Raw genomic sequence first — 27281 nt, 5'->3', positions numbered from 1 at the left:
TAAAAAATAATTTGACCTATTTTAGGAAATTGATAATTGATGACCTGGGGGATTTTTTTTAAAGGGTTGTAAAAGCCTATTGGTGGTTTTTTGAATGTGATTATAAATGTATAAAGTTCTGATCTGTTCAGATTAGAGACAGATTCTGAAATGTGTAAACTGCTCCTTGAATTAGCACTGTGTACCTGGCAATAGCTATGATAGCTCAAAACCTAATTGTCTAGCTTTGACAGTGCTTCAGGAAATTTTAGCTGGATAAACTCAGGATGTCATGTAGAAAACCATCTAAAAAAATCAGGGTGTAAGATGACTGTGTTTCACAAGATTTACTGAACGTATTTCATAAAAATCAATAAACAATCTTAGTATGTAATGTTGGCAGGGACACAAATATAATCATGTTTTATATAACTGGATGATAAAGTGATAACTGTTAAAAAGAGATCCTACCCGTATTTTGTGTCTACAGTGATTTTCATCATTCAGCACATGCCTAACTTCTTTGTGTACTTTTGTGGAAAATGGCTTACATTAGACTGGTCGCAAGCATTGTGAATCTGTCTAATTCAAAGTCGTACTGTGTTTGAAAGTACACAGTCATCTTCAGCATTCTTTACAAACTCCTCCACTTCAGGGCATATTATTTGCTAGTTATTATCTAAATTAGATTTGACTCAGCATGGATTCATAGGCTGTTTGTAGTGCTACTGAGCCACGTATTGATCACAGCATGTTGTCAGGCCTCAAGATCTGGCAGGCCAGAGGTTATGATGCCGAGTCATGGCCAGGAATGGACATTTGTTCACATGGATGGTCTCCTTGAAACAAGATTAGTTACTCAGGAAATCAGTTCTTTAGATTCGCATCCTGAAACCACGGATGCATACACAGCAGATTAACAGATGACATAGGATGATATCTCAGGGATAATGTGTGAGAAGAAATTGAGCCTCACTAAAGTGAGGTTAGTTGAAAGATAGGCTGATATATTAAAAGGAGCATGGTCTTTAGAATCATATGTACTCATTTTTTCTTAAGTTGTATGACCTTGAGTAATTTACTGAACCTTTCTGAGCCTCAAATGACTCATTTGTAATATTGGAATAATAGTAACTATCAACTTTTGTGAGACTTAAGTGATCTAATCCATATCAAGTATTTGGCACAGAATTTGATAACTGGTAAAAGCTTAATAACTACAGTATCTATCTATCTATCTATCTATCTATCTATCTATCTATCTATCTATCTATCTATCTATCTATCTGTTTATCTATCTATCTATGTATTTTTTTTCTAAATTCCCTGGCAAAGTTTGTGCTAGAGCCCAGATTTCCTAATCAATATCTCCTTGTGTAAGACCATGATACATTTATCATTTCTCCCATTAGACAACACTCAAGCCTTTGCAGTAACCCTACTGTTCCATCTTTCTCTTCTCAAGCTCTGCTTCTTCTCTTTTTTTTCCATTTTCTTTTTCTCCAAGTGCTATTCTAATTGCTTTGGTTGATATTCGTAGGTATTTTAAATAATGTGAATGGAATGTATCAAATTTTATAGCACTGATTTTTTTTAACAATGGCAACAGAAATGACATGGCCATACTTCTTTTAGGTGGTTGTGTTTTTTAAGAAGCCACTTTAGTGACACTGCAAAACTCCATTCAGCAGTTTCCAATAAAAAATTGTTTGTCTGCAACCTGGTCACTGCCTTTATGAACAAAAGAAGAACTTGTGGTCATTACAGATACTTTGGACAAATTTTTTTTTCTTTGTCAAGGTAGAGAAGGAACTTTTCTACAAAGCCATATTATTATATAAGTGACTGCATTCTTGGCCTTGCAACATTTTTCTGTCCCTTAACTTCCTTTTTACCTTTCCTTTCAGTACAGGCTGTACCAGCTATAGGATCTTTTGCAAGTCATATCACGTCTCTAAGCCCCGGTTTTACCTATTGTAAATATGCAATACCAACCTTATACACCTGCAGATTTGTTAAAATAATCCAATAAATTCTTTGTAAACTATAAAAAGCTAAACAAATGGAATCAATTATTGTTATTAAGACAAAGATCAGTAAAGGATCAACAAGGGTGGTGGAAGTTGGAGGTTAATAGTAAATGCTTGGTTATCAACTGCAGACAGGTCGATTTTGCTGAGTTAGTAGGAGCAGATGTGTAGGTTGAGAGAAGTTATTTTCAGGGTTTTTCTTAGTAACAAGGTGCTCTGAAGCAAACCCCTCTTAAGTTGATAGAGCAATTTCCTATTCTCATAACACTTTCACATACATTATCTCATTTAATTTTCAGAAAAAAACCTGCCAGGCTGATGTCATTACCTTCATTTTATAGATGGAAATTCAATTATACTTTAACTCAAGAACATAAGTAGTTGAGGCAGGGCTGTAATCCAGGTTGGTATTCATCCCATTATGCCTTTTTTTTTATGTGACCCTTTGGGAACTAGATTTATTTTTTGCTCAGCATAATGCCTTTGAGGTCCATACAAATTGTTGTGTGTATGAAAAGTCCATTCCTCCTTATTGTTGAGTAGTATTCCATGGTATGGAGTGCCATAGTTTCTTTCCCACTGTGCCTTTTTATTATACAAGTTCCTCAGCTATACATGTTAGTTAATCCAAAGAATAATTAGTCCTGTCAGCTTTTACTGTACCTTGCTGTGATTCTAAATTTGCTTTAAGTGGCTTTTCGCCCAACCCATAACCTCTCCTATCTTGTGATTTGTAGAATCAATACCTGGCCTGCTGGCTGTTTCAGGAACACCTGTCTATTTTTTTTCAGTGTGCTTGATTATCAGACAGGAAGGGAAGTATTAGAGATTCTAATTAATGCCTCTAAAGTGGAGAGGAGAAAAAAGAGGGCCTGTGATAATTGCCTATGATAATTCATTTCTTGAGAAATTGTGTTATTGGTAAGTACCTGGAATTTCTCCAATTATGCAAGGATTATCCCAGCCAATTCTTAGAACAAGGGGATTATGTAGTTTGTCTTTAAGGAGGTGGGGAAGTGGGTCTGAAAACAGGAAATAGCTTTAGGCTTGCTGTTCCAGAGATCCTCAGTGGGAAACTGTCTGAGCAATAGTGTTGTGTGAAACTGAGTAGTTAGAAACAGGAAGCTGCTCTCCACATTAATCTTAGGCATGGAAAATGCCTAATGTAGTTTTCATCAAGGGCTCTGGTACTAGATGTCTGGATTAAAATCCAAGATTCACCATTTATGGTCTATGTGACTTGTGGGAAGTTATTTAATTTCTCATATGTCTCAGCTTCTGTCTTTAAAATGGGAATAAAAATAGTTTGTATGTCCAAAGCTGACTCTGGGTATTATATGAAATAATGTATGTAGAATGCCTAGCATAGCATAGTGCCTGGGATGCTGTGAATGCTGAATAAATAGTAGAAAGTATTGTTTCTGTTATGGATATGACTTATCACTTATACCTTATATGTTAGACAAGATTTAGCTGGAATGGTATTTGGCAGAAAAAATAAGTGCTCAGTGAAAGCTTATTGAATTATTACTCTGCCAAAATGTCATGATAATAAAACTCTGTGGTGGGGCCAATGGTTTGGGTGATGACAATAGGTTGAGAAAGGTTCATGGGGAGGCTTCCAGTAAGATAGCTGCAGGATGGACACCTTATAAGAAGATGATATATTTCCTAGTCAGTGGAAAGGGCTCAAGAGAGCTGGTTTTCAGTCCTAGCTCTGCCACCAATAAGTTGTATGAGCCTGGGCAATTCACTTTCCTTTCTGGGTATTTCCTCATTTTAAAAAATACAGAGTTAAGACCAGATGAGCGATTAACTGTGGGCTGGGGCTGGGCATATCAGTATACCAAAAACTTTTCAAATTGTGTATGTCCTCATTTCCTCCCCCATCTTCCCTCTGTCTGCAGGTCCCTGGCCCTTCATGTGAAAACCTCTGTCCTTCCTGGTAATCATATAGTAGATAAAGCACCTCACTGCACTAGTGACAATCCTGTAACCTAGAAGCCAAGTAAAGAGTGGTCTTCGTGTTTATTTGGGTAAGAAAGTCTAGGTGGGACCCTAGGTGTAATTCAGGAACTCCTTTTGTGGGTTTATAGGTAAGTGACTCAGAAAGGCAGCTATCCCATTTCCTACCTTTGCTTAAATGTGTTGGGTTGATCCAGGAAATGTTTGGTACTGAGTCAAATTTCAGTAGCCTATAAATAGAACAGAAGCAAGTGATTTTTAACTGTTTACCTAGAATTTATGCTGTACATGACATGGGGCTATGAAAAATTAAGGACAGATTGATAGGGGAGAGAGTACTTTAAGATCACTCTGAGAGCATTTTAAGGGAAGCCTGCTTGTCTTAGACCTTAGAGGTAACATGAAAGGATTTCTCTTTGTGAAACCTATTGCCTTGGATCCAGAAGTAACCAGTATGTTCAGCTCTGTGGAAGGTCTGTGGCCTTCTGCTATAACCAAACCTACGTACTATTTACAGATGCTTTAGAGGGCAGCAGTTGGCTGGTGAGCAGGGTGGGAGAAATTGAGGACAGAGCTTTATTGGACCTCAGTAAGGGAAATGGTATCCTCTTATGATTTTATGAGACATAGAAAAATAGCATGGTGCTGATTCAGCCTGGCTAGCTAATTGAAGGAAGACTTAAATGCTGGCGTCCCAGAGGAAAAACTTTCATAATCCTGAGTCAAATGTGCAGGACTCAGCATAGTAAGGTAGAAGTGAACTGGATTGGGAATCATCTCTCTGTCTTAATTCCAACTCTGTTACTAACTCGCTGTGTAATCTTGGGCAAGTATGAGTTTTACTTCCCAATATATAAAGGAGAATGGGTTAGCATTGTCTTCAATATACCTGCTAGCTCTAACAGTTTAGTCCTAAGATTCTATTATGTAATAATTGAAGCCTATCAACATTAGAACATTGCAGATGGACCAGGTAGGATGAAGAGGGTGGGGAAAGAGAATCTGTCCTGCTTAATTTATGTAGAGAAAAGAAAGGTAGTCCATGAATGTTGGGGTAAGTGGCCTTTAATCCTTAACTTTCTGTGAAATTGTTGGTTTCAGGAATAAAGACTCAAAGAGAAGTATAGAACTGGGAGCAGTGATTTTTCTTTAGAAGGAGAGTAAGTAATTTTTGATTGAGTAGGTAGGGGAGACATGACTTTAAAGTTTTGATCATAAAACTAGTATTCCTCAAGAATACAAAGATGATTAAATTGTATTCTGTGGCAGTGAAGCACTCTTTTAAAAAGGGGTGATAAGTTCAGATTTGCCCTTTAGAAAGGTCATTCTTGCTGTCTGTGGTGTGGACAATGGTGTGGAGGCAGTAAAGACTAGATAAAGAGATTCCTGGTAAGATCCTCAATTTAGGAAAGGGTAGTGATAATGGAGAGATTGGATCAGAGAGGGAGGAGTTCAGGAAGACTCCCAGGTTTCTAGTTTGGGCAGCTGGGAAGAAGATGGTACCATTTACTGATACAGGAAACACAGGGAAGAGTGGAACAGATATGAGAGTAGAAGATGATACTTAATATTTATAAAAAACAGGAAAGTTTTGTTTTATCTGAGGCTTTGGTCTAGGTTCTGAGCTTTCTCATTAGTCAGATAGCTTTAAAATACTTTTTCTCTCAAAAAAGAGGATATGTATTAGCATATTTTCTTGGATGCTGGGGAAGAGGATTGCTATGGACACTAATGATATAACTCCCCCTGTGAACCGACAGAACACATTGGTGGGTCTGGCCTAGTCTTCAGGCTGAAAGCTATTTGAAGTTATCCCATACTGGCCATAGCATGTGATAAGTGGAAAAGTATGGGGGTGGGGGTGGGAGAGTTGGGGGGTGTGCTGGGAAGTGAAAGGATACAGATTTTATGTTTGTTTTGCTTTTATTTTACTCTTATAAGAGGGATGAGACTAGAATCCTCCCTTTCTAATTATATTGGTTCCAAACTTGATTTTTCTGTTTCCATGGTTCAAAGGGGCAGTTTTCCCAATTACAGGTAAAAGCATGCAGAGAGTTCCAAAATGTATTTTGTCACATTTAGTCATTTGGTTACTTCAAGTAAGATGAAGTTAAAATGTTATATTTTTCCTTCTTAGAGTGGAAATTTCAGGGTATTAAATCTTGGAGAAATGGCTTTCAATCATTTGGATACCAGATGCCTATATATTCTTCTTCTTTGCACAGCATTTGGCTCTACTTCGTCTTCAAATGCTGAGATAAAAGGTAAACCTACAATGGAGTAGTTTTAAAATTAGGGATATTAACTGTCTTTTTAACCTACCCTGTGAAAGTGCAAAACATGTGCATGGATTGTTAGAGAAATATTTTCAGGAAGTTCATGTACAAAAGATTTGTCAGCCTCATGTGTAAAGGTAATTGATGTTAACAAATATTTTGTGGAATAAAACTAAAATACTTTCCATATTTTTTGTATAGTCTTTTCTAGCAGATAGGTTAATTCTCTGAAACCTCATTGCCTGCTACCCAACTGACTGGAAACATAATTACTATCCTTAACCTTTGAGGCAATTAGATAAATAAGAAAAAATATGCAGAGATTTAAGTAAAAATAATTACAGAATTATTGAATCATGTCTAATGAACTTTTCTTATTACACAAAGTATTTAGAACAATGCAGCTGACAAAGATTTCTAACCATAAGAGTCCAACAAAGGATTATTTCATCCTCAATAGAGACCTTCTTTATTGGTACATAGGAGTCCCATGTCAAATCATAATTTGTGCCATGACTTCTTACTGTGGATTCTTTTTCTCACTTCATTAATATTATGAAATGGCATATTGAAATATGAACAACAGAAGAAATGAGAGCAAATTATGAGTAGAAAGGCAACATGAGGACAGTAACTATACTACTGCTAGATTTGCTAGTAAAAGTTTATAGTATGGTTTTTGTTGCTTTTTAAAATCACCAGATGAGGGAGCCATTGCCTTCCACTGCCCCTCCCCCAAAATAAAACAGGCAATTTCCTGATGCCACTCTACTCAGCTACTTGCCAGTTTTTCTTGTGTCCTTTGAGAGAGAGTAGCTCTGGTTCACCATATTCTAGGGATAGCTCTGAACTTTAGTTAACTAGAAAATTTGATTAACCAGATTGAAGTGGCAAGATCTATCTGTTCTCTTAATTATTAAAGCACTTAGCCACAGTAGTCATATTTTATATTTTCTGGCCGTTTTTTGTATGTTCCATGATGTTACATGTGTGCAGTAAACACTGAATTAATACTGATTGGTTCTTGCTATTAGAGAAATTTATGTAATAAAGTGTTTCCATCCTAGACCAAATTCTGGTCTGTATGACCAAAGAGATAACTCCATGTTGAATTTCTTGTTTCTATGAAAACTTAGTACCTTGCTAGACAAAGTCACATTTTGCATATGTGATTTCTTAAAGAGGGGATAACTATATAGCAATAATCTAGATTTTTTAATAGTTTTGAGATATAATTTATATAACATAAAACTCACCCTCTTAAAGTGTACTGTTCTATGGTTTTTAGTATATTTGCAAAGTTGTATTAACAGTCAGCACTACAAATTCCAGAATATTTATATCACTTCCAGAAAAAAACCCATATCCATTCAGCAGTCACATCTCATTCTCCCTTCCCCTCTAGCCCCTGGCAACCACTAATTGGCTTTCTGTCTCCGTGGATTTGCCTATTCTGGATATTTCATGTAAATGGAATCATATAATATGTGGTCTTTAGTGACTGGCTTCTTTTCAATTAATGTTTTAAAGGTTTGTCCATATTGTAGCATATGTCAGTACTTCTTTCTTATGGTTGACTAATATTCACTGTTACTTACCCATTTATCAGATTACATATGGAAGTAATCTAGATTTGGCAATCTTTGTCATAAAATACAGGAAAAGAGTAAAAATATTTTATTGATTTTATTTCAGTTAATCCTCCTCAGGAATTTGAGATAGTGGATCCTGGATATTTAGGTTATCTCTGTTTGCAATGGCAACCTCCACTGTCTTTGGATAATTTTAAGGAATGCACAGTAGAATATGTATTAAAATATCGAAACATTGGTAATGAAAACTGGAAGGTAAGTAGAGCATACACTTGCACTAGCAGAGTGATTATTGGGAATTTTCTTGTGATTCATGTTGTCAGTATCCACTCTAATTTCCATACCTCAAGAGCTATTATTAAGGTACAACAGGCTGCCATGCCTGCTGCTATTTCCTGTGCTTCCTGCCACATCTGTTTTCATCCTACCCAGTATTAAGACTGTCATTGGAAGTACAAGAAAAAAAATACTTGGTACCATGGAATATAGACTTGAAGAGTACTTAAACATTTTACCATATTTTCCAGTTCCTTATAAACCTTCATATGCTAGATTATGAGCTTTATCTCTGTAGGAATCAAGCCTTATTTATCTTTGTACTCTCCCCACAGCATAGTTCTTTGCATATATTTTAGTAAGCACTCAAGATTTATTGAATTATTAATTACTTACATAGTCAACAAGCATGTTCAAAGATTTCTGTTGTACAAGGCATTCTGTTACGTTCCTAATTCAGTTAAGTTGTTTAAAGGGACAATTCAGATCAATGATTTATTGGGCAACTTTTTGTGCCAGGCACTCTGTAGGTATCAAGAATATAAGGATAAATGATATATGATTGTAGTTGTCCAGGAGCTCACAATTTGTCTGGCTTACTCCACTTACTTCCAAGATTTTCCTTTATATGATTCCTGAAGAGTTCCTCTGATATTTGAAAGATGATAAGTCATTTCTTATGTAATATACATATGGTATGTGAAAATAATCTCAATTTCAAGTTGGTTATAGCTCAAATTCCTGCTATAGCCTTTTTTTCTCTTCTAGAATATTTTGGGTTTTTTTGAATGAGATGTTAAGATTAAAATCAAATGATAAACAGCTGTGAGCTATGCCAGAAATTTATCTGTTACATTGTATCAGATAATCATCAGTAATTTCTTAGATATTGGGAACTCTCTGGGATATTAATGACTTCTAAGCCTTTTTAATGTGGTTTATGATGTCATCAATTTCTAAGCTTTACTTTGTCTCATCTTTTATCAAACAGACCATCATTACTAGGAATCTACATTACAAAGATGGGTTTGACCTTAACAAAGGCGTTGAAGCAAAGATACACACACTTTTGCCAGTGCAGTGCACAAACGGATCAGAAGTTCAAAGTGCATGGTCAGAAGCTATTTACTGGATATCACCACAAGGTTAAAACAAAGCTGTCTTTTATTAATACTGTCAGAACAACCCATGTAGGGAACAAGTCCCTTAATTTTTCTACACCACATTGTATGTACAAGTGAGAGTGTGCCACAAAATAGAATCCTTAGAAGTGGGTGACTAGCTTTTTTTAATTCTCAAATCAGCAAACACATTTGGCAAAATATACATTTTATTAGATTAATAAAGTTACCAACTTTTGCATCATATTAGTAAATATGCATTTATTTGCTCAACTGCTCAGAGCAGCTACATTAGTTCACTACTTTTGCATATGCTTACACTAGCATCAGTAATGAACCCTCAAAGGTTTTTGATTTTGCATGTTCCACTTAACAGTGATTTCCAACAGCTTCCTTTTGAAATAGTCCTGATTATGTTGATTGCTAAGCGAAATGGAGAGGTCAAAAGAAATGAAATAAAATTACGTAAGGATTTCACAAATGGTTCATCACCATGCCTCTCAAGTATTCACAGGTCATTCATTTCTTAGGAAATCTGGAAACTAAAATTCAGGATATGGATTGTGTATATTACAACTGGCAATATTTATTCTGTTCTTGGAAACCTGGCATGGATGTCCATTTTGATACCAATTACAACTTGTTTTACTGGTAAGTATTTTTATAATAAGAATTCTGTATTAGGAAAACATTTATCAAAATTAATCCACAGTATGAGTAACTGTATTTTCACAAAATTAAATTCATTGTATTTTTCAGAGTTGTAATCATGATAAAGGTTGTCTACTATTATTTGGGCTTTTCGATGGTAGCAAATAGGTTCAGGCTGTAGCTACTGGAAGACACTGGGTAAAAAAAGGAATGCAATTATTGTTTCTATACTGAATTAAATTTTGTATCCTTTAGATAGATGGAGTTATAACCTAAAATTTTTTGCCATATTTTATATTCTTGCTTTTTAAAAAAGCAGGTACCTATTAAAACTGGTCCTTTTTATGACTTTCTTACCTGTTAAGTGTCACTGACGTTTTTAAACTTAGAGCCATCTTCAATCTTCTATCTCCATTTATAATTGTTTCATGGTAATATTGATTACCATGTTCTAACACCCCTTTTGCAAGGTTGCACATCTGTTCTTTATTTCCCATATTTATTGTAAGAACTCTACTTCAGGCTCACCTCATTGCCACTCTTCTGCCCAAAAACCTCCCATAGCTACTCATTGCCTTTGAGATAAAATCTAGGCTGGCATTCAAGTCTCTGCCTCACTGTATCACTGCTTTTCCAATACTGTTTTCTACTATCACTGGCGTGAATATTCCACTCCATTTAGATCCATCTCTACATTTCTTTCTCACCCATGTTATAATTTTTTATGCCTGTGTGTGCACTGCAGTCTGGAATGGCCCGTCTCTCTCACCAACTCTTATCCATCTTTCAAGGCCCATCTGGTATTCAATTTCATGAATCCTTTACTAATCACATCAGCTTTTCTTTCAGTTTTTCTCTGAACTATTACTTAAAATAGCTCTTAATTACTTATTGTCCAGATGGCATTTAAATTTTTGTTATACATATATGCTTTGACTCCCCTCATAAACTTTTAAGACATTGGTGGGTATGAACTATTTCTTGTATTTCTCTTGACTATCTGTTCTGTGCTATGCCCATAATAGATTGTCACTAAATATTCATTAAATGAATGAAACGAATGATAATGGCATTGGTAAATTGGTAAGTACCAGAATTTATGCATTTGTTAAAAAACAGAAAAAACAAGATAGGACAAAGTGTTACTCTTCATGAGTTTCAGGTCCAAATTATCATGGTGTTTTTCTTTAGAAAATTGTAATATGTAAGTGATAAGGTATAAACTATGAACAATCTTAAGAACTGGGTTCTGATCCCTGCTCTGGCGTCATTTAACATGGTAGTCTTGAACAAGCAGTTTCCCTTTTGTGGGGGTCTCAGTTTCTTCATGTGGAAGTGGATGGACCATTTTCTAAGGTCTAGCTTACTTGTTCATTAATTCAACAAATATGAAGCAATTGTTAAATGCTAGGCAGTGTTCTAGATAAAAAGAATGAAAGTGTGAATAAGACAAAGTCCCTGCCTTCTTATACATTGTAGTTCATGTTTGACATAACTTTACCCGCATCTTAGTAAAGTAGTGAGGGTGAATATTAACATTTTAGAGACTGGAAAATAAGGGTAGCATGAGATTTCTCACTGACACAAAGTAAATCTTTGTAAAAGTCAAGTCTAGAACTCAAGTCTCCCAAATTTGAGTAAGGTGAACTAACCAATAGACTACAATTTTACAAACTCTGCCCAAAGTAAATACTTAGCATAGAGTGAATTCAGTCCAGTCCAGATATTTATACCAGCACTTTATCAGCTGTGAGACTGACCTCATTTCAAAAGGGATTTTGGCTGCTTTACAGAGAATGTCACATTTTGTATTTGCAATCTATTGTTTAGGAAAATAAACCAGGCATTTTGTTGCTTGGAAATAGGGAGAGAAATCCCCCCTAATTCCCATTAGCTTTATTACTGGAAAGAGGTTAACTTTCAATGATATGGCAACATTTCTTGTCTAAGAGAATGGGAAATTAGATATTTATTTGCCAAACAGCTTCTCTTTTTCTTTTTGGCCCCATTGGCTTTTCTGAGGTTTATCTCTTAGTGTGTATTTTACCCCCAGAATTTCATTCATTTTATTAAACACTAGCAGTATTTTATAAGTCTGCTTTCTTTTAATATAAGCTAATACAATATTAAAAAGGCAGTATCATCCAGGACTATCTATATTAACCCCAGATTTTCTTAATGGGAATCTTAGTCTTTATTCACAATTCTACTAAGTACATTTGTAAGAAACCTTGCCTTATTTCTAGATTTTGTAAAGACTCCCACCAGATCGTAAGCTCATGAAATCATGGACTATGTTTGCTTTCCTTACTGTTGTATCCCTAGCACTTAGAGGATCTGGCACATAGTGCTCAATAAATATTGCATGTTCTTAAATGATTTTTTTTTTATTCACTTGGTATTTTAAATTAATTGAAAATTGAGCACCATGATACTAGAAGATAACTGGTAGACACAATTCTTACAACACTTCTTTTTACAGGTATGAGGGCTTGGAACATGCATTACAGTGTGCTGATTATGTCATGGTTAATGGAAAAAATATTGGCTGCAGGTTTCCCTATTTGAAGTCATCAGACTATAAAGATTTCTACATCTGTGTTAATGGATCATCAGAATCGCAGTCTATCAGATCCAGCTATTTCATTTTTCAGCTTCAAAATAAAGGTGAAGTAAACAACTTCAATAGTTTAGGCCATTTACAACCACATGGAAGAGAAGAGATACAGATACACATAGATACTTGTGGGAAGGCAAAACCAGAAAAAGGAAGGCTGACAGGGCAGAGCATATGAGGAAGTGTTTATTAAATATAAAAGCATGGAAGATGAGGAATTGAATGAAGGGAAAAACATCATTTTCATTTAGAACTTATAATTTATTTCCCAGCTTCAAAGAGTTAGTCTGCTATATAGTATTTTTGTCTAGTGTTATTGATAGAGTATGGAATCATTTATTCCCAGGCCTCAATAAGCACATGTTTCAATATTTTCTCAGTCTGTGTTAGTTCTAACAATTACAAGAATGATGGGTTCTAGAGTCAACCATATCTGTGTCTGAATCTTGGGATTTACCACTTTCTAGCTGTATGATTTTGGCCAAGTTACTTTTAGCTTGTTTCAATTACTTTATCAGTAAAATGAGGATAATAAGAGCACCATCTCACAGGTTCATTGTGAGACATGAATGAGTTTATGATATAACATCCCTGATTCCATGCCTGACACATCACAAGCTCTAAATAAGAGTTAGTTATTAATACAAAGAGTAGTTATGATTGTGGTAGTTGTTTCTAATGCTACAAAATCGAAAAATGACTAATAATGATTGGGATCTTCTAACTTCTCCCTTGGGTTTAAATATTTATCAACATTTGACTTATCAAAAAATTAGTATCCAAAATAACCAAGTTTCTTAGGTTAATCTTGGTTGGTGTGGCTTGGGGGGCAGGGGGTCCACCTCCTGGAACAAACTCCCCTATGAATTTGGTGAAACCAAGTAAGGCAAAGGGAAGGGTAGGTTGGGAGAAACCATTGTTATTGCTTACAGCTTGCTGGAATTTGCTAGCCAGGCCTGGCTCTGTCCCCTCTGGCAGTGACATGTATGCTCCCCAAGTCCTTTCTCCCCAGTCCCTGCTAGCAAAACCTGCTCTGTGCTCCATTTCTCTAAAACCATGGCATGCTCTCTACTCCCCACCCTGCCCCTTCCTGGAGGAACTCCATGGGCAGGTCCTTGGTGACTGGCAGGCGCCAGACCAATTATGTACCAGGAACAAAGGGGAGGAGAGAATGGCCGTTTTCTCTTTACCCCTTGCTGCAGATCTGCCAAGACAGCTGGAGGCTGCAGTAGTAAACACCCATTATGTAAACGGACTAAGGCCAGGTTAGAAGATTCTGAAAACTATGCCATTTACCCCACAGTTGGCAAGCAACTTTGATTTTAATTTACATTATGAGAATAATAATTATAGAGGAATTATCCTGGAGGATTCTATTACCAGATGTCCCTAGCTTTTGGTAAAGGCTATTGCTAAACTCCAATAACTTCCTGTTGAAGTGCTTTTCTTTTGCTTTTCAGTTAAACCTTTGCCACCAAACTTCCTTAGTCTTACTGTGAAGAACTCAGAGGAAATTAACCTAAGATGGAGCATGCCTGAGGGACCCATTCCAGCAAACTGTTTGATTTATGAAATTGAGTTCACAGAAGATGATACTACCTGGGTGGTATGGACATTGCATTTATTTGGGAAAGCCATAAATGTTACTTTTTAAATAAAATAGCAAACATGAAAACCAAAGTCAGTTGCTATCCACATGAGGAATAGAACCTGACAGTATCTTAGTTTAATTTCCATAAACCAGATAATCTAGCAGATGAAAGAAAGATTCTTGCAGTCTGAAAGCATAATCAATCATACTAATTTTAAAGCAACATAGGACCTTAGAGATAACCAAGTCACTTCATATACAGATGAGAAAACTGGGAGTTGAATTGATTTGAATTGATTTACAATCAAATAACACAGCTAGAATGAGAATCCAGGTCTTATTTCCAGTCCACTATGGTACACTGGTTCCCAAGAAAAGTTGCAACGAAAGAAAAGCTGTTATCTTGGATAAGAAACACTCTTCAGCTCTTTGAAATGCAAAATTGAAGTAATTGCTTCAGTAATTTATATTTCCCTTGAGATAGTCCAGCCTTATGTGTTCTCATATCTGAAGGGGTAGTTTCATGCCAAGCCCTGAGCACTGTTACACAGATCATGGGGCAGTTAACAAAAATAAGAATGAGAGAAAAAAAGCTCTGTGTGTATAAACTCTATAGTTTCCATAGAAACAGTATTCACATGATAGCTCTGTCTTTTTGCTAATTTAGTATGTGTAGCATTTTCCAGTTTATGGAATCTGGGAAATTTGACACTAATCTAAATACTGGGTATCATAAACAGCAAAGCTACCTAGGAATTTTGCCCTGTCACACATGCCGTTTACTACAAGTGATCCATTATCAGTATAGAAAAAAATGTTAAAATACAGATAAGGAATGGAAGAAAAATGAAAAAGAACCCACCATATAGAGAGATAATCACTGTTAGGATTTTGGAATGTATCTTTCTAGTCATTTGATATATTTTATGTAACAAAACCCACTATGAAAGTGGCAAACCAAGTGTGATCTGTCTAGCCTACAATTAGATCAAATAATGGCATCTTATTTTTTCCTTGGCTTTCAGACTACCGCAGTTGAAAATGAGGTATACATCACAAGAACAGCAAATGAAAGCCAGCAATTATGCTTTTTAGTAAGAAGCAAAGTGAATATTTATTGCGCAGATGATGGAATTTGGAGTGAGTGGAGTGATAAACAATGTTGGAAAGGTAGGAGATAAAAGAACAGTGACTAAATAACTGGGGCTACTTGCTAGCAAAATTAGTTTTCTTTCAGTGTATTTTGTAATTGTGGAAATCAAAAGGCTCTTGCATGTGGTCTACAGAGAAGATAAATTAGCAAGCACCTCCATCAAACATAGATTTATAGAAAATCTGATATTCAGTTTTAACTAGAAGCTAAACTAGTTGAACTAAGGGTCTTGTCATAGTTCTCTTATCAACATTCTTGTATTTTTGACTGATAGTAAAGAGAATATGCTAGTTCATTGTTGGGAGTGCCTATCTCAGTCAGTATTTTCCTATGCTTTCAATTCCCCAGAGAACAGAAATCTTAAAGTGAGGATAGGTCAGCATACACTTACTTTCAAGCATCTAGTACTGTAAGCAATAAATGTTTTTCCAATTAAAATGTCATTTTTAGTAAAATGCATATTCCATTCACTTCCAACACTGATTTAAAGTGACTTATAAAAAGACATCTTTAAATTAAATAACAATATAAACTAAAAAGCCTTAAGAGGCAAAATATCAACTGTATTTCACTATATACTACCTTTATCAATCGAAATGCTAATAATTGTTTGAAATGAAAGGAATTAACATTGCTTTCAAGTGTATAGATATGGAAATACATATACAGATGTAGATACAGACAGATTCTGGCATTTCTATCAGTAATTCATCTTCTCTCATGTTGTTCTGTTGTAAGAGAATCCCTGCTTGACTATTACCACCCTACTAATACACTGGTGTCATTGTTCCCTTTCATTCATCAAATATTTATTAAGCACCTCCACAGAATTTACATTTTTTTCCCAAGTTGAGTAGAGATAGGCAATAAACAAAGCAGCTAATAAACAAAAAATATACCATGTAATCACTAAGGGCTATGGAGAAAAAATAGGCAGACAGTGGGAGAACTCAATTAACCAAGAGATAAGTGGAATCAGAAAGAACACTTACTGGTTCTAAATTTTTCAGTTTTGTCACTGCTATAAGAAATCTGGAGACTCTATGGAACTGACAGTGAGTAAGTAATATCCTGAATTATATCCTGTCATTAGTCAAAGCATAGTTTAAAGTGGATATGGTGAGTTTTTAACCACATCCTCAAAATATACATCCTTTAAAATATTTTCCATACGATCTTAAACATGATATTGATGACTACACTGAGGTTTCTTTTGCCCTGATGGGTACCTCTTAGTAGAATCTTACTTTCAGACTAGGAACAATTTCCTGAGATGCATGTAGCCTTAGTTATTCAGGACGTTTATTATTAGATGTTTCAAGTCATAGAAAAATAGGACAATAATTTTTTTGGAAATGAAAGTATGTCTTCTTCAGGATTGACTCTGTAGAGGGAAGGTAACTGGAACCTCTGGAAAAGAAGCCTGCTTTCCCACTCAATGTTGTATGCCAAAAAGCTTACATTATTAGTTGTTTCTCCAGATTATATTTTTGCAAATCTTTACTGAGCTGAGCTTTTTAATTTGACAGGTAATTTTCTAGTAGAAAAGAAGATCCTAGAAATTAGGACAAAGAAAAGGTGGGGTAGGGAGTAGATTTGAGTGTTCATATGGACCTAGGATTCAATATGCTCTATAGTAACTTCAAAACAAGTAGGAGGTAGTAGTTCTGGAAGGACAAATTTTGTCTGCTTTGTAAATTTGTCTAGTGTTTGCTCGTTTCTGGCTATGCAGAAGAACCATTAAGCCTTCACCCTTAAAGGAAAGAAAGAAACATCTCTTTAGTCTCTAGAATGTGAAACAACTTCAAAAACATGACTTTTAAAGGCTAGCTCCATTATTTACACAGTGACTTTTATTGAAGATCCAGTGTAGGGGAGTATCATTTTAGGTTCTTTGGCTGGTCTAATAATTACATTGACATAAGACATATTAATAGAAAAATTTAATTTCATATGTATGGGAACCCCACAGAAATATGAGACCCAAGGGCAAGTCGGGCAGGTAAGGTTTATATGCCATTCTGAGGTAAGGAATGGGATTGGGGTCAGAGGCTTCAAATGGAAGGAGGGTAATTCACAGAAGAAAAAGAAAAGCAGATGTTTGGTAATTAGATGTTTGTCCTGCTATACAGATATGTCATTCAGATAAAAGTTATGTCTGCTAATTAGCTCTCTGTCTATCTAAATTCTTTTAGGTAGTTAAGGGAAAGGTAAAGTTTTTCTTGAGTCTGCTGGGTCTTGATTGCCTTCAGCTCAAAATAATCTACTTGCTAAAGTGGCATATTTTGGGGTCATGTATTCTGGTCCTCTTCAGCCTCTTCTCCAGCCCCATCCCTAGAAGTTTCATAGTCCAGAAGCAGTTCAGGTACAGTTGTATCTCATTTTAGGAGGTTGGCTTCCAAGTCTAGTGCATGCAATCAGGTATTTGATAAGAGGCATTTCTATGGAAACAAAAGTAAAAGAAAGGTTAATTGTTGGAGCAGATTATAAATTGCTGTGTTCTGACAGTAACCAGTTGAGAAGACTGACTGGTATGAAGCATCTTAACAAGGAATGAAGACAGGGACTAGCAGTCTGATAGATATTCGTGGTTTGCAGTTTGAAATTTGATATTTCATCTGGTGATCTTTCTGAGTGGCCCACACAGCACCAGGCACATAGATTGTCTGTACATGAGCTGCTGTGATTTTTCTAAAGTTCGTATCAAGTCGTGCACCTTTGGCTTGCATGACTTCAGGAATAGGACAGTTTTAGCTCTCAATGATTCCAAGTCAGAGGGTGGGAAAAAATGGGAAATGTCAGTTTTAAGAGTTATAACCAAATATGGGGGAAACTGGAAGACTTCAGGATCTAGTCTAATTTACAGTTAGAAACCCAAACCCCAATGACAATAGCACTTGAATTTGATATCCACAAAGGTGTATTAATGAAACATAACTTTTCTATCTACAGTCCTCCCCATTTTTATAAAAAGTAACCACAGTAAGATTAATTTGGTTGCAAATTAAGCCATTTCAATAAACTTGGACTGATTATTTACATGAGTTAACAAGAATAGTGATTGATCATATAGGCTCTTTTAAATCTGCTTTCCTGAAATTTTTCATAAAGAATCTCAGATTGGGCTATAATTTTTTGTTGTTGTCTAAGTATAGTTGATATACAATATTATATTTGTTTCAGGTGTACAACATAGTTATTTAACAATTACATACATTACAAAATGCTCACCATGATAACTGTAGTTATCATCTGTCACCATATAAAGATATTATAAAACTGACTATATTCATTATGCTATACTTTTCATCCCATGACTTATTTATTTTATAACCGGAAGTGTGTGTGTCTTTATCCCCTTCACGTATTTCACCCATCCTCCCAACCCCTTCCCTATGGCAACCACCAATTTGTTTTCTATATTTGTAAATCTATTTCTGTTTTTTGTTGTTGTTCATTTGCTTTATTATTTTAGGTTCCACTTATAAGTGAAATTAAATGGTATTTGTCTTTCTCTATCTGACTTATTTTACTCAGCCTAATACCCTCTTGGTCCATCCATGTTGTTACATATGGCAAGATTTCATTATTTTTTATGGCTGAGTAGTATTCCATTGTGTATATCTAACACATTTTATCCGTTCATCTCATCATAGACACTTAGGTTACTTCCATATGTTTGCTATTGTAAATAATGCTCATTGAAAATGGGGGTGCATATATCTGCAAAGTAATGATTTTGTTTTCTTTGGATAAATACCCGGAAATGGAATTACAGGGTCATATGGTATTCCTATTTTTCATTTTTTGAGAAACCTCCATACTGTTTTCCACAGTGGCAAACCAATTTACTTTCCTACCAACAAAGGGTTCCCTTTTCTCCATATCCTCACGACACTTGTTATTTCTTGCTTTTTGCATAGTAGCTATTCTGACTGGTGTGAGGTGTTATCTCATTGTGGTTTTGATTTGCATTTCCCTAATGAATAGAGGTGTGGAGCATCTTTTCATTTGCCTGTTGGCCATCTGAATTTCTTTTTTGGAAGACTGGCTATTCAGGTCCTCTACCCATTTTTTAATTGGATTGTGTGGGTTTTTTTTGGTGTTGAGTTGTATGAGTTCTTTATATATTTTAGATATTAACCCTTTGTCAGATATATCATTGCAAGTGTCTTCTTCCATTCAGTAGGTTGCCTTTTCACTTTGTTAATGGTGTCCTTTGCTGTCCAGAAGCTTTTTAGTTTGATATAGTCCCAAATGTTTATTTTTGCTTTTATTTCCCTTGCCTGGGAGGCATATTCTGAAAAAATTACTAATGCCAATGTTCCAGACTTTACCACCTATGTTCTCTTCTAAAAGTTTTATGGTTTCAAGTTTTATATTTAGGTCTTTATTCCATTTAAAGCTTATTTTTGTGTATGATGGATGACAGTGATCCAGTTTCATTCTTTTACAGGTACCTATCCAGTTTTCCCAGCACCATTTATTGTAGAGACCATCTTTTCCCCATTATGTATTCTTGCCTCTTTTCTGATATGTTAATAGACCATATAAGCATGGTATTTTTCTGGGCTCTCTATTGTATTCTGTTCCATTGATTGATGTGGTTTTTTTTCTGTTGTAGTCCTATGCTGTTTCGATCACTTTGTCTATTTAAGGTTCAGATTGAACTTTTAAAGCCTCTCAACTTTAAGAAGCCAAGCCAACGTCTTGCCATCAGACTGCTTGCACTGCCTATAGATTTGGGTAAAATTCCTCTCTTCTTGAGGTGCCCAAAACATCTGAGCAGGCCAGGAAGTGACCTTTCTTACTCACCTAGTAAGACTGCCAGGAACCTTATAAGCACATTATCATGCTGATTTTTCCAAAGGGCTTTATTGGCTTTATTAATGACTGATAATCATTATACCAGGATATGTCATTTCTAAGAATTTCACATAACATTTTTATTAATAAAATATATACACACAAATATAATCTAAGAACATTTAGCATCACTTATTTGACAGTGCTTCCCATGTATTTAACATGTCATGAAAGCCTAATTAGTTTAACATCTCTTTAAGGAGTGAGAACAAATCTTTTGAGATGTTTCCAGGCCTCTGGAAAACCCAACATTAGTTCTAACTCAAATGACTTCATTTAGAATTAGATTTTGGGAAGTTTTTCAAAAATATCAAAAGATTTGGACACTTGACAAATTAAGATCACGTATCATTATAAAACAATACTTAATTATCTGTTTGACCAAGTTGACCTTTAGTAAGCTTAGAAAGAATAAAAGTATTATGTTTACTGCTGATAACTCAGACATGTCTGTTTTAAGTAAACCAACAAATCTAACTAGCTTTAATAACAAATATTTTCCCATATATTTATATATATATTTCCTACATATATATACATAATATGTATCTTTATATCTGTTTATATTATGTAAATGTGAAATTTGTTTGGGTTAATTTGTATTATATTTCTGAGAATTCACCTTATATAAATGTTTAATTTTCTTTAAGCCAATTAAATAGAGGTCTTTTACAAATTAATTTTGGCAATACCATTTGGAGGTAGAAAAATGCCATACAACACACACACACATATAGACACAAGCTTACAGACAGATGCAAACAGAGAACTTACAGCTTCCATTTTTAAAATGACTGCCATGAATCAGGTAGAATAATAAAAATTAATATTCATAGATAATTTCATGAATTCATAAATTCATAAATAATTTCACCTAAGTTGCAAATCCCTTTCCCCTTTTGGTTCTCCTTGTGATAAGAATTACCTCACTGATGTTTTTACTTTAAAGAGATAATCTAGATGAGATTTAATATGTACATCTCAAAGGTATAGGGAAAGAATGCAAGTTCCTCCAAGAGGGACTTTGGTTTCCTAAGGCCAGGGTTTTTACAATATTTTCAAGCCTTTTGAGATAAATAGGGGAAGTTTTAGGATTGGTTGAAAGGTGTAGGTGAACTTTGAATTGCCTCTTGAGCTTCATTTCCAGTTTTGCAAAGATTTGTAAAATAGGGAGACAGTTACTCTCAATTGCTCAAAGAATTGGGTTGCAGCTGAAATGCTATAGGTTGATCCACCCATTATCTTCAATTTGCTTTATTTATATCTAGCTTTGAAAGGTCTTAGTAAATCCTTTTAAAAAGGCTTCACAAGGGTTTTCTTTCCTTCTGTGTAGTTTCATTTTGGCTTAGGGAAGGAGGCCTAAAAGAAATTTCCATCAGGCTTTCAATTTCTGGCCAACTTCTGACCATAGACCTACTAAAATAATCCTTTTAAATATCTTGTCATTTTTTTAGTGGGGACAAACAATAAATATTCCTGGCAGTATTACACAGTACCCCTTGGATATAAGAGGGGTCCCCAAAGAGGGTGCAAAGACTATTACGTTCCTAAGATCCAGAATCTTTCCCAAAGGCAGCCAGAAGAACCAACAACCTAACCTGCATGACCCAACCAGGCAGAAAATCAAGCCAAGTTCTTAGAACACAAAACAAGACAAGCAAGAAGGCAAATATCTATCCCTGGGAGAGAGGATCAATAATCAATGGGTCCAGATTTGGAAAGGAAGGAACAGTGTGAAATTTTATTTTCCTCTCTTGACTAGGCATTACAGACAGAGATTTTGAAGCGTTGTTTCTACTAAGAATTCTCACTTATTGCTGGCTTCTGCCAGTTTTCCCAGGATCCCCTCTACAGGTTCTGGTATCTACCAGAATTTGGCAAGGTTTTCATTGATATTAATTTGTTTTGCTTGGCTGTTTAAGGGAATAATGTAGCAGTTTATGAGAAAATCCCTCAGTTTCATCAACTCTGGAAGGGGCCCATATGGGAACCCTCCTTTGAGGGTAGATATGAGGGCATTCAAGTTGATGATAAAGAATTTGCATAGGGATATTATAAAAGTCTATATGAACCATTTTAATAAAGGTCTTCTTACTGAGTGCACAATTTAACCTTGGACTAATTCACCTTTGGGGGGGGAAAAGCCTCAATTCCTTCTGTCAGCTACTAACATCAACCCGCAGCTGATTCTTTGCAGGAAGGCCTAGGAAAAAATCGCGTTATTTCTTTTCTCTGTGAGGGGAAAGTTGCCATCTGTCTTGTCTGATAATTACGGTATAACTGTGGGTAGAAAGAATATGCCTTAGCAGCTAATATGGTTGCTGTGAGTAGGGTTCCAACTCCTCTCAAAATCTGGTGTAGATCGTCTGACAGTGGAGGGAAAAGAGCTTTATACTTTAAAAGATCTGACCAGAGAACATGAATACTTTGTGGTGTCGGGGGTCCACACAGGACATTGCATAGGAAGGCCTAAAGTTACCAGAGCCTGATGGTAGAACCCTGGAGAGTAGGAGGAGTTAGAAGGGACTGCAAAGCAAGCCTACTACCTTTCTCTGGTACTTCTGCTGAAATCACTTCCTGACTTTCAGTATTTACATGGCCTGGAGGTCAGGCTGGAATGCTTTCTGTAAATCTTGTAGGTAAAGGGAAACTAAGACAGACAGGGCTAATTTTGAGAGGGGGAATTTACATTGAATGTGAACTTTAATTTCTGCCTTAAGTCTGATTCTGCTTTCATCTTGTTTAAGGGAGTCCTAACGCTTAAATTCCTTTGTGTCCTCTTTTTAATTTGGTCTTTTCATAGGTGCCAGTTAAGATAACTGTTTAGGATGATGAGAGTTTTCCAAAAATTAAATTTTCAAGCTAGAAATCCAATTCAAAGGATCCATTGTCTGACCATTGACAAGTAGGGTCTATCAATTTTAATAGTGACTCAAACCAATAAGCCTCTTATGGCCTAACCATGAATGCAAGAGGCATCCCAAAGGAGAGTGCAAAAAATGCAGTCCTCACAAGATCCAGCCTAAGAAAGCAAAGTCCTTTGTTATAATGAGGTAACTGGTTGACGTGACAAAGGCCCCTTATGGCCTGGGACACATTATGACAAAACTACCCTGAGAGTTGGCACAAAGAAGCTTTACACTGGATCCAGTACAGCCCAAGTCCTGTTTTTTTATTTTTAACTTTTTAATTTTAATTTTTATTAACGTATCATTGATATACTATCTTATGAAGGTTTCACATAAGCAACTTTGTGGTTACTACATTCACCCATATTACCAAGTTCCCCTTCACACCCCATTGCAGTCACTGTCCATCAGTGTAGTAAGATGCTACAGTCACTACTTGTCTTCTCCATGCTGTACTGTCTTCCTCATGAGCCACCTACATTATGTGTGCTAATAATAATGCCCCTTAATCCCCTTATCCCTCCCTCCCCACCCACCCTACCCAACTCCTTCCCTTTGGTAACCGCTAGTCCATTCTTGGGTTCTGTGAGTCTGTTCCTGTTTTGTTCCTTCAGTTTTGCTTCATTGTTATACTCCACAAATGAGAGAAATCATGTGGTACTTATCTTCCTCCACCTGGCTTATTTCACTGAGCATAATACACTCTAGATCCATCCACGTTGTTGCAAATGGTAGGATTTCTTTCTTTTTATGGCTGAATAATATTCTATTGTGTATATGTACCACCTCTTCTTTATCCGTTCATCTAGTGATGGACACTTAGGTTGCTTCCATTTCTTGGCTATTGTAAATAGTGCTGCGATAAACATAGGGGTGCATATGTCTTTTTCAAACTGGGCTACTGCACTCTTAGGGTAAATTCCTAGGAATGGAAATTCCTGGGTCAAATGGTATTTCTATTTTGAGTTTTTTGAGGAACCTCCATACTGCTTTCCACAATGGTTGAACTAATTTAGATTCCCACCAGCAGTGTAGGAGCGTTCCCCTTTCTCCATATCCTCACCAGCATTTGTTGTTTGTCTTTTGGATGTTGGTCTGCTAACTTGTGTGAGGTGATATCTCATTGTGTTTTTAATTTGCATTTCCCTGATGATTAGCGATGTGGAGCATCTTTTGATGTTCCTGTTGGCCATCTGAACTTCTTTGGAGAAGTGTCTGTTCAGATCTTCTGCCCATTTTTTAATCAGGTTATTTCCTTTTTGGGTGTTGAGGCATGTGAGTTCTTTATGTATTTTGGATGTTAACTCCTTGTCAGATATGTCATTTACAAATATATTCTCCCATACTGTAGGATGCCTTTTTGTTCTGCTGATGTTGTCCTTTGCTGTACAGAAGCTTTTTAGTTTGATGTGGTCCCATTTGTTCATTTTTGCTTTTGTTTCCCTTGCCCGAAGAAATGTGTTCAGGGAAAAGTTGCTCATGTTTATATTCAACCAAGTTCTGGTTTTTAAGTTGGACTCGGTTCAACTCCAGTCAGCTCAGATCCACAGCCTGTTCGTCTGTCCACCAGATGCATGTTGATGCACGCTCCTTTGGTTGGCAGAGATCAGAAGGAATATTCTGCCAGCTTTTGTCAGAGGTTCCAGGATCTCTTAGCTGCAGCAGTCCTGAGGCAAGCAAGGGTCCAGCTAATTGACATTTATCCTGCCCAGTATGCCAGCTTTTGGGGAGGAAAACTTTTTCTTTTATCCTTCTAGGTTGTTTGGCTGGTCTAGTAATTACTTGACATAGGCCAGATTAATAAGAGAAAAACATTTAATTCCATATGTACAGTAGCCCCATGGATTAGACCCAAGGGCAAGTTGGGCAGTCGAGGCTTATATGCCATCCTGAGCTAGAGAATGGGATAGTGGTCTGGGGCTTCAAAGGGGAAGAGGGACAGGGCAGTAAGAAAAGAAGATGTTTGGTTTGTAGTGCCCACTTATCCATGGAGGATATGTTCCAAGACCCCAGTGTATGACTGAAACTGTGGATGGTGCAGAACCCTATATATTACTGTTTTTTACTTTATCTATGATAAGGTTTAACTTATACATTAGGTACTGTAAGAGATTATCAACAATAACTAGTAATAAAATACGACAGTTATAACAATATGCTATAATATTGTTATGTGAATGTGGTCTCTCTTTCAAAATATCTTACTGTACTGTACTCATCCTTCTTGTGATGATGTGAGATAATAAAATGCCTGCAGGATGAGATGAAGGGGTGAATGGCGTAGGCATTGTGACATAGCATGGCTGCCATTGACCTTCTGATGATAGGTCAGGAGGATCATCAGCTTTCAGACTGCAGTTGACAGTGGGTAACTGAAACTGCAGAATGCAAACAAAACCATGGATAAGTGGAGACTACTGTAATTTGATGTTTGCCCTGCCATACAGATAGGTCACTCAGATAAAAGTTGTCTCTGGTTTAGTGCTCTCAGAGCCAGGCTTCCTATGTAAATGCTTATAGGTAGTTAAGGCAAAGGTCAAAGTTCTTCTTGAGTCTACTGGGTCTTGACTGCCTTCAGCTTAAAACAATCCACATGCCAAAGTAGCATATTTTGGGTTATGTGTTCTCCTCACCAGCTCTTGTTCTTTGCCGCATTATGTAATGTCATTTTACTACTTGAAAGTGAAGAGATACACAAGACATGTTTATCTAATCACTTGGCTATTATTTAATCATTTTCTTACTATGAAAAATTCACAAGGTCAAATTTTAAACAAAATCATGTCAGAAAATAAGAATTAGGCTTTGGGGAATTTTTTTTAATGAAATGAAGCAGTTCTATAAAGTAGTTGTTTATATAAAAAGTGCACAAGTGAAAGGAATGCTATACTCTTACCTGTGGCACCTAAGCACTGGCAAATATGGCAGAAGTTGCTGGATTTAACTCAGTTCTTCACCATTTACTAGTCTTCTTATAAAATAATTCTGCTTCAAAATAATTGTTAACATCTAACCTTTCCCCTCTTTTGTGATTTTTAATCCTAGGTGAAATACTGAAGGAAACCTTGGTATTTTTATTGATGCCATTTGCTTGTATCTCATTATTTATTCTGTTAGTAACTTGTCTGCTTTTGTATAAGCAAAAAGCTTTTAAGAAAATGGTAAGTTGTATAACATTATGATGTTTAGTCTGAGATAGTAGATAACAAAAAAATATTCTACATTTAGAACTGATAGCCTACATTTTATAATTTTTTCTGCACACTGTGGGTGTATAATTGATGTTGTATGGATTATGATGATTTCAGAAAATACAGTGATATAAAAAATTAACCCTACAAAGCTACATTTTGGGCTGTATTGACTTTTGTTGAAATATAGGAATAATGCTGTAGATCTTTAAACACTGTTTACCTTTAGACTAGGGGAAAATACAAAGAAAGATTTACAGGTGAAAAGAAGGATTGGGAGAAAGAAAAGAAAAAGAGTGACTAAAAATGAACATAGACTGAAATATATTATGTGTGTGTCACAGGCAAAAGATCACAAAAATTTTTTGATGCCTTCCCTTCAAGAGCATACATTCTAGTTGGAGATAGAATCTATAACAAATGTATCACCTGCATTATGGGTTGATTTTAGATGATTGCTATTTGAGTTGTACTAATGTTCACAGAATTTCACAAAATCTAGAGATCACTGTGGGTTAGGGAGGAATTCTGACTTGTAGAAATATGTCTTAATGCCAGGTCTTTTAAAAATAAAGAACTGTGAATGTATGAAATGTTTCACTTTATTTCTCTGCTGAATACTTTTTTGCTATTTCTTTGAGTTATTACTCTTAAGTGCAATAATTTCTATTGTTGATGATTATTTGTTAATAATGGAGCTCTTTCTTAATTTCAGATTTTTCATACAAAAAAAGAAGTCTTTTCTCATCAAGAGACACACTGCTGAGTCAGTAATTTCCAGTCTTATGGCCAACTGTTAATTATGAATCATTAAATTGCACTTTTTCTCAAATGTTGAATAAATATTACTTTAAATGCATTGTTGTATTTAATTAGGCTCTAGCATACTCAAACCTTCAATTAGTAGCAAATATTCTGGATTCTATTAGCAGGTTTTTTCCCTCATTAATCCATGGTGAGAGTGCTGCACATCAAGGGATGGGCCAGATTCTATTCAGTGATGTATTAATAAAACAATGTGATTTCACAACTTGCACTAAACCAAAGAAATAATTGGTGAAGCT

At 35.8% G+C, this 27281-nt stretch overlaps 1 protein-coding gene across 8 annotated transcripts in view; it reads left to right on the top strand.

Moving 5' to 3' along the window:
• The window catches only part of IL13RA2 (interleukin 13 receptor subunit alpha 2), a 62017-nt gene extending 34945 nt beyond the window's left edge, over positions 1 to 27072 (top strand). For 3 of the 8 annotated variants that reach the window (XM_037016872.2, XM_017664805.3, XM_017664806.3), the window contains 10 exons: positions 3917 to 4045; positions 6112 to 6238; positions 7946 to 8097; positions 9110 to 9263; positions 9770 to 9890; positions 12373 to 12557; positions 13968 to 14113; positions 15124 to 15268; positions 26072 to 26187; positions 26933 to 27072. In XM_037016872.2, the coding sequence (XP_036872767.1) occupies positions 6145 to 6238; positions 7946 to 8097; positions 9110 to 9263; positions 9770 to 9890; positions 12373 to 12557; positions 13968 to 14113; positions 15124 to 15268; positions 26072 to 26187; positions 26933 to 26983 (1164 nt within the window). In that variant the 5' untranslated portion in view covers positions 3917 to 4045; positions 6112 to 6144 and the 3' untranslated portion in view covers positions 26984 to 27072. Of the gene's footprint in view, positions 1 to 3916; positions 4046 to 4880; positions 5029 to 6111; positions 6239 to 7945; positions 8098 to 9109; positions 9264 to 9769; positions 9891 to 12372; positions 12558 to 13967; positions 14114 to 15123; positions 15269 to 26071; positions 26188 to 26932 lie in introns of those variants that run through there. The other 5 variants (XM_017664810.3, XM_017664809.3, XM_073227418.1 and 2 more) reach the window with 4 other exon arrangements.
• The last annotated feature ends 209 nt before the right edge of the window (positions 27073 to 27281 follow it).

This window comes from Manis javanica, chromosome X (assembly GCF_040802235.1).
Source record: "Manis javanica isolate MJ-LG chromosome X, MJ_LKY, whole genome shotgun sequence".
Taxonomy (NCBI): Eukaryota; Metazoa; Chordata; class Mammalia; order Pholidota; family Manidae; genus Manis; species Manis javanica.
This window is presented reverse-complemented; position numbering and strand designations above follow the sequence as displayed.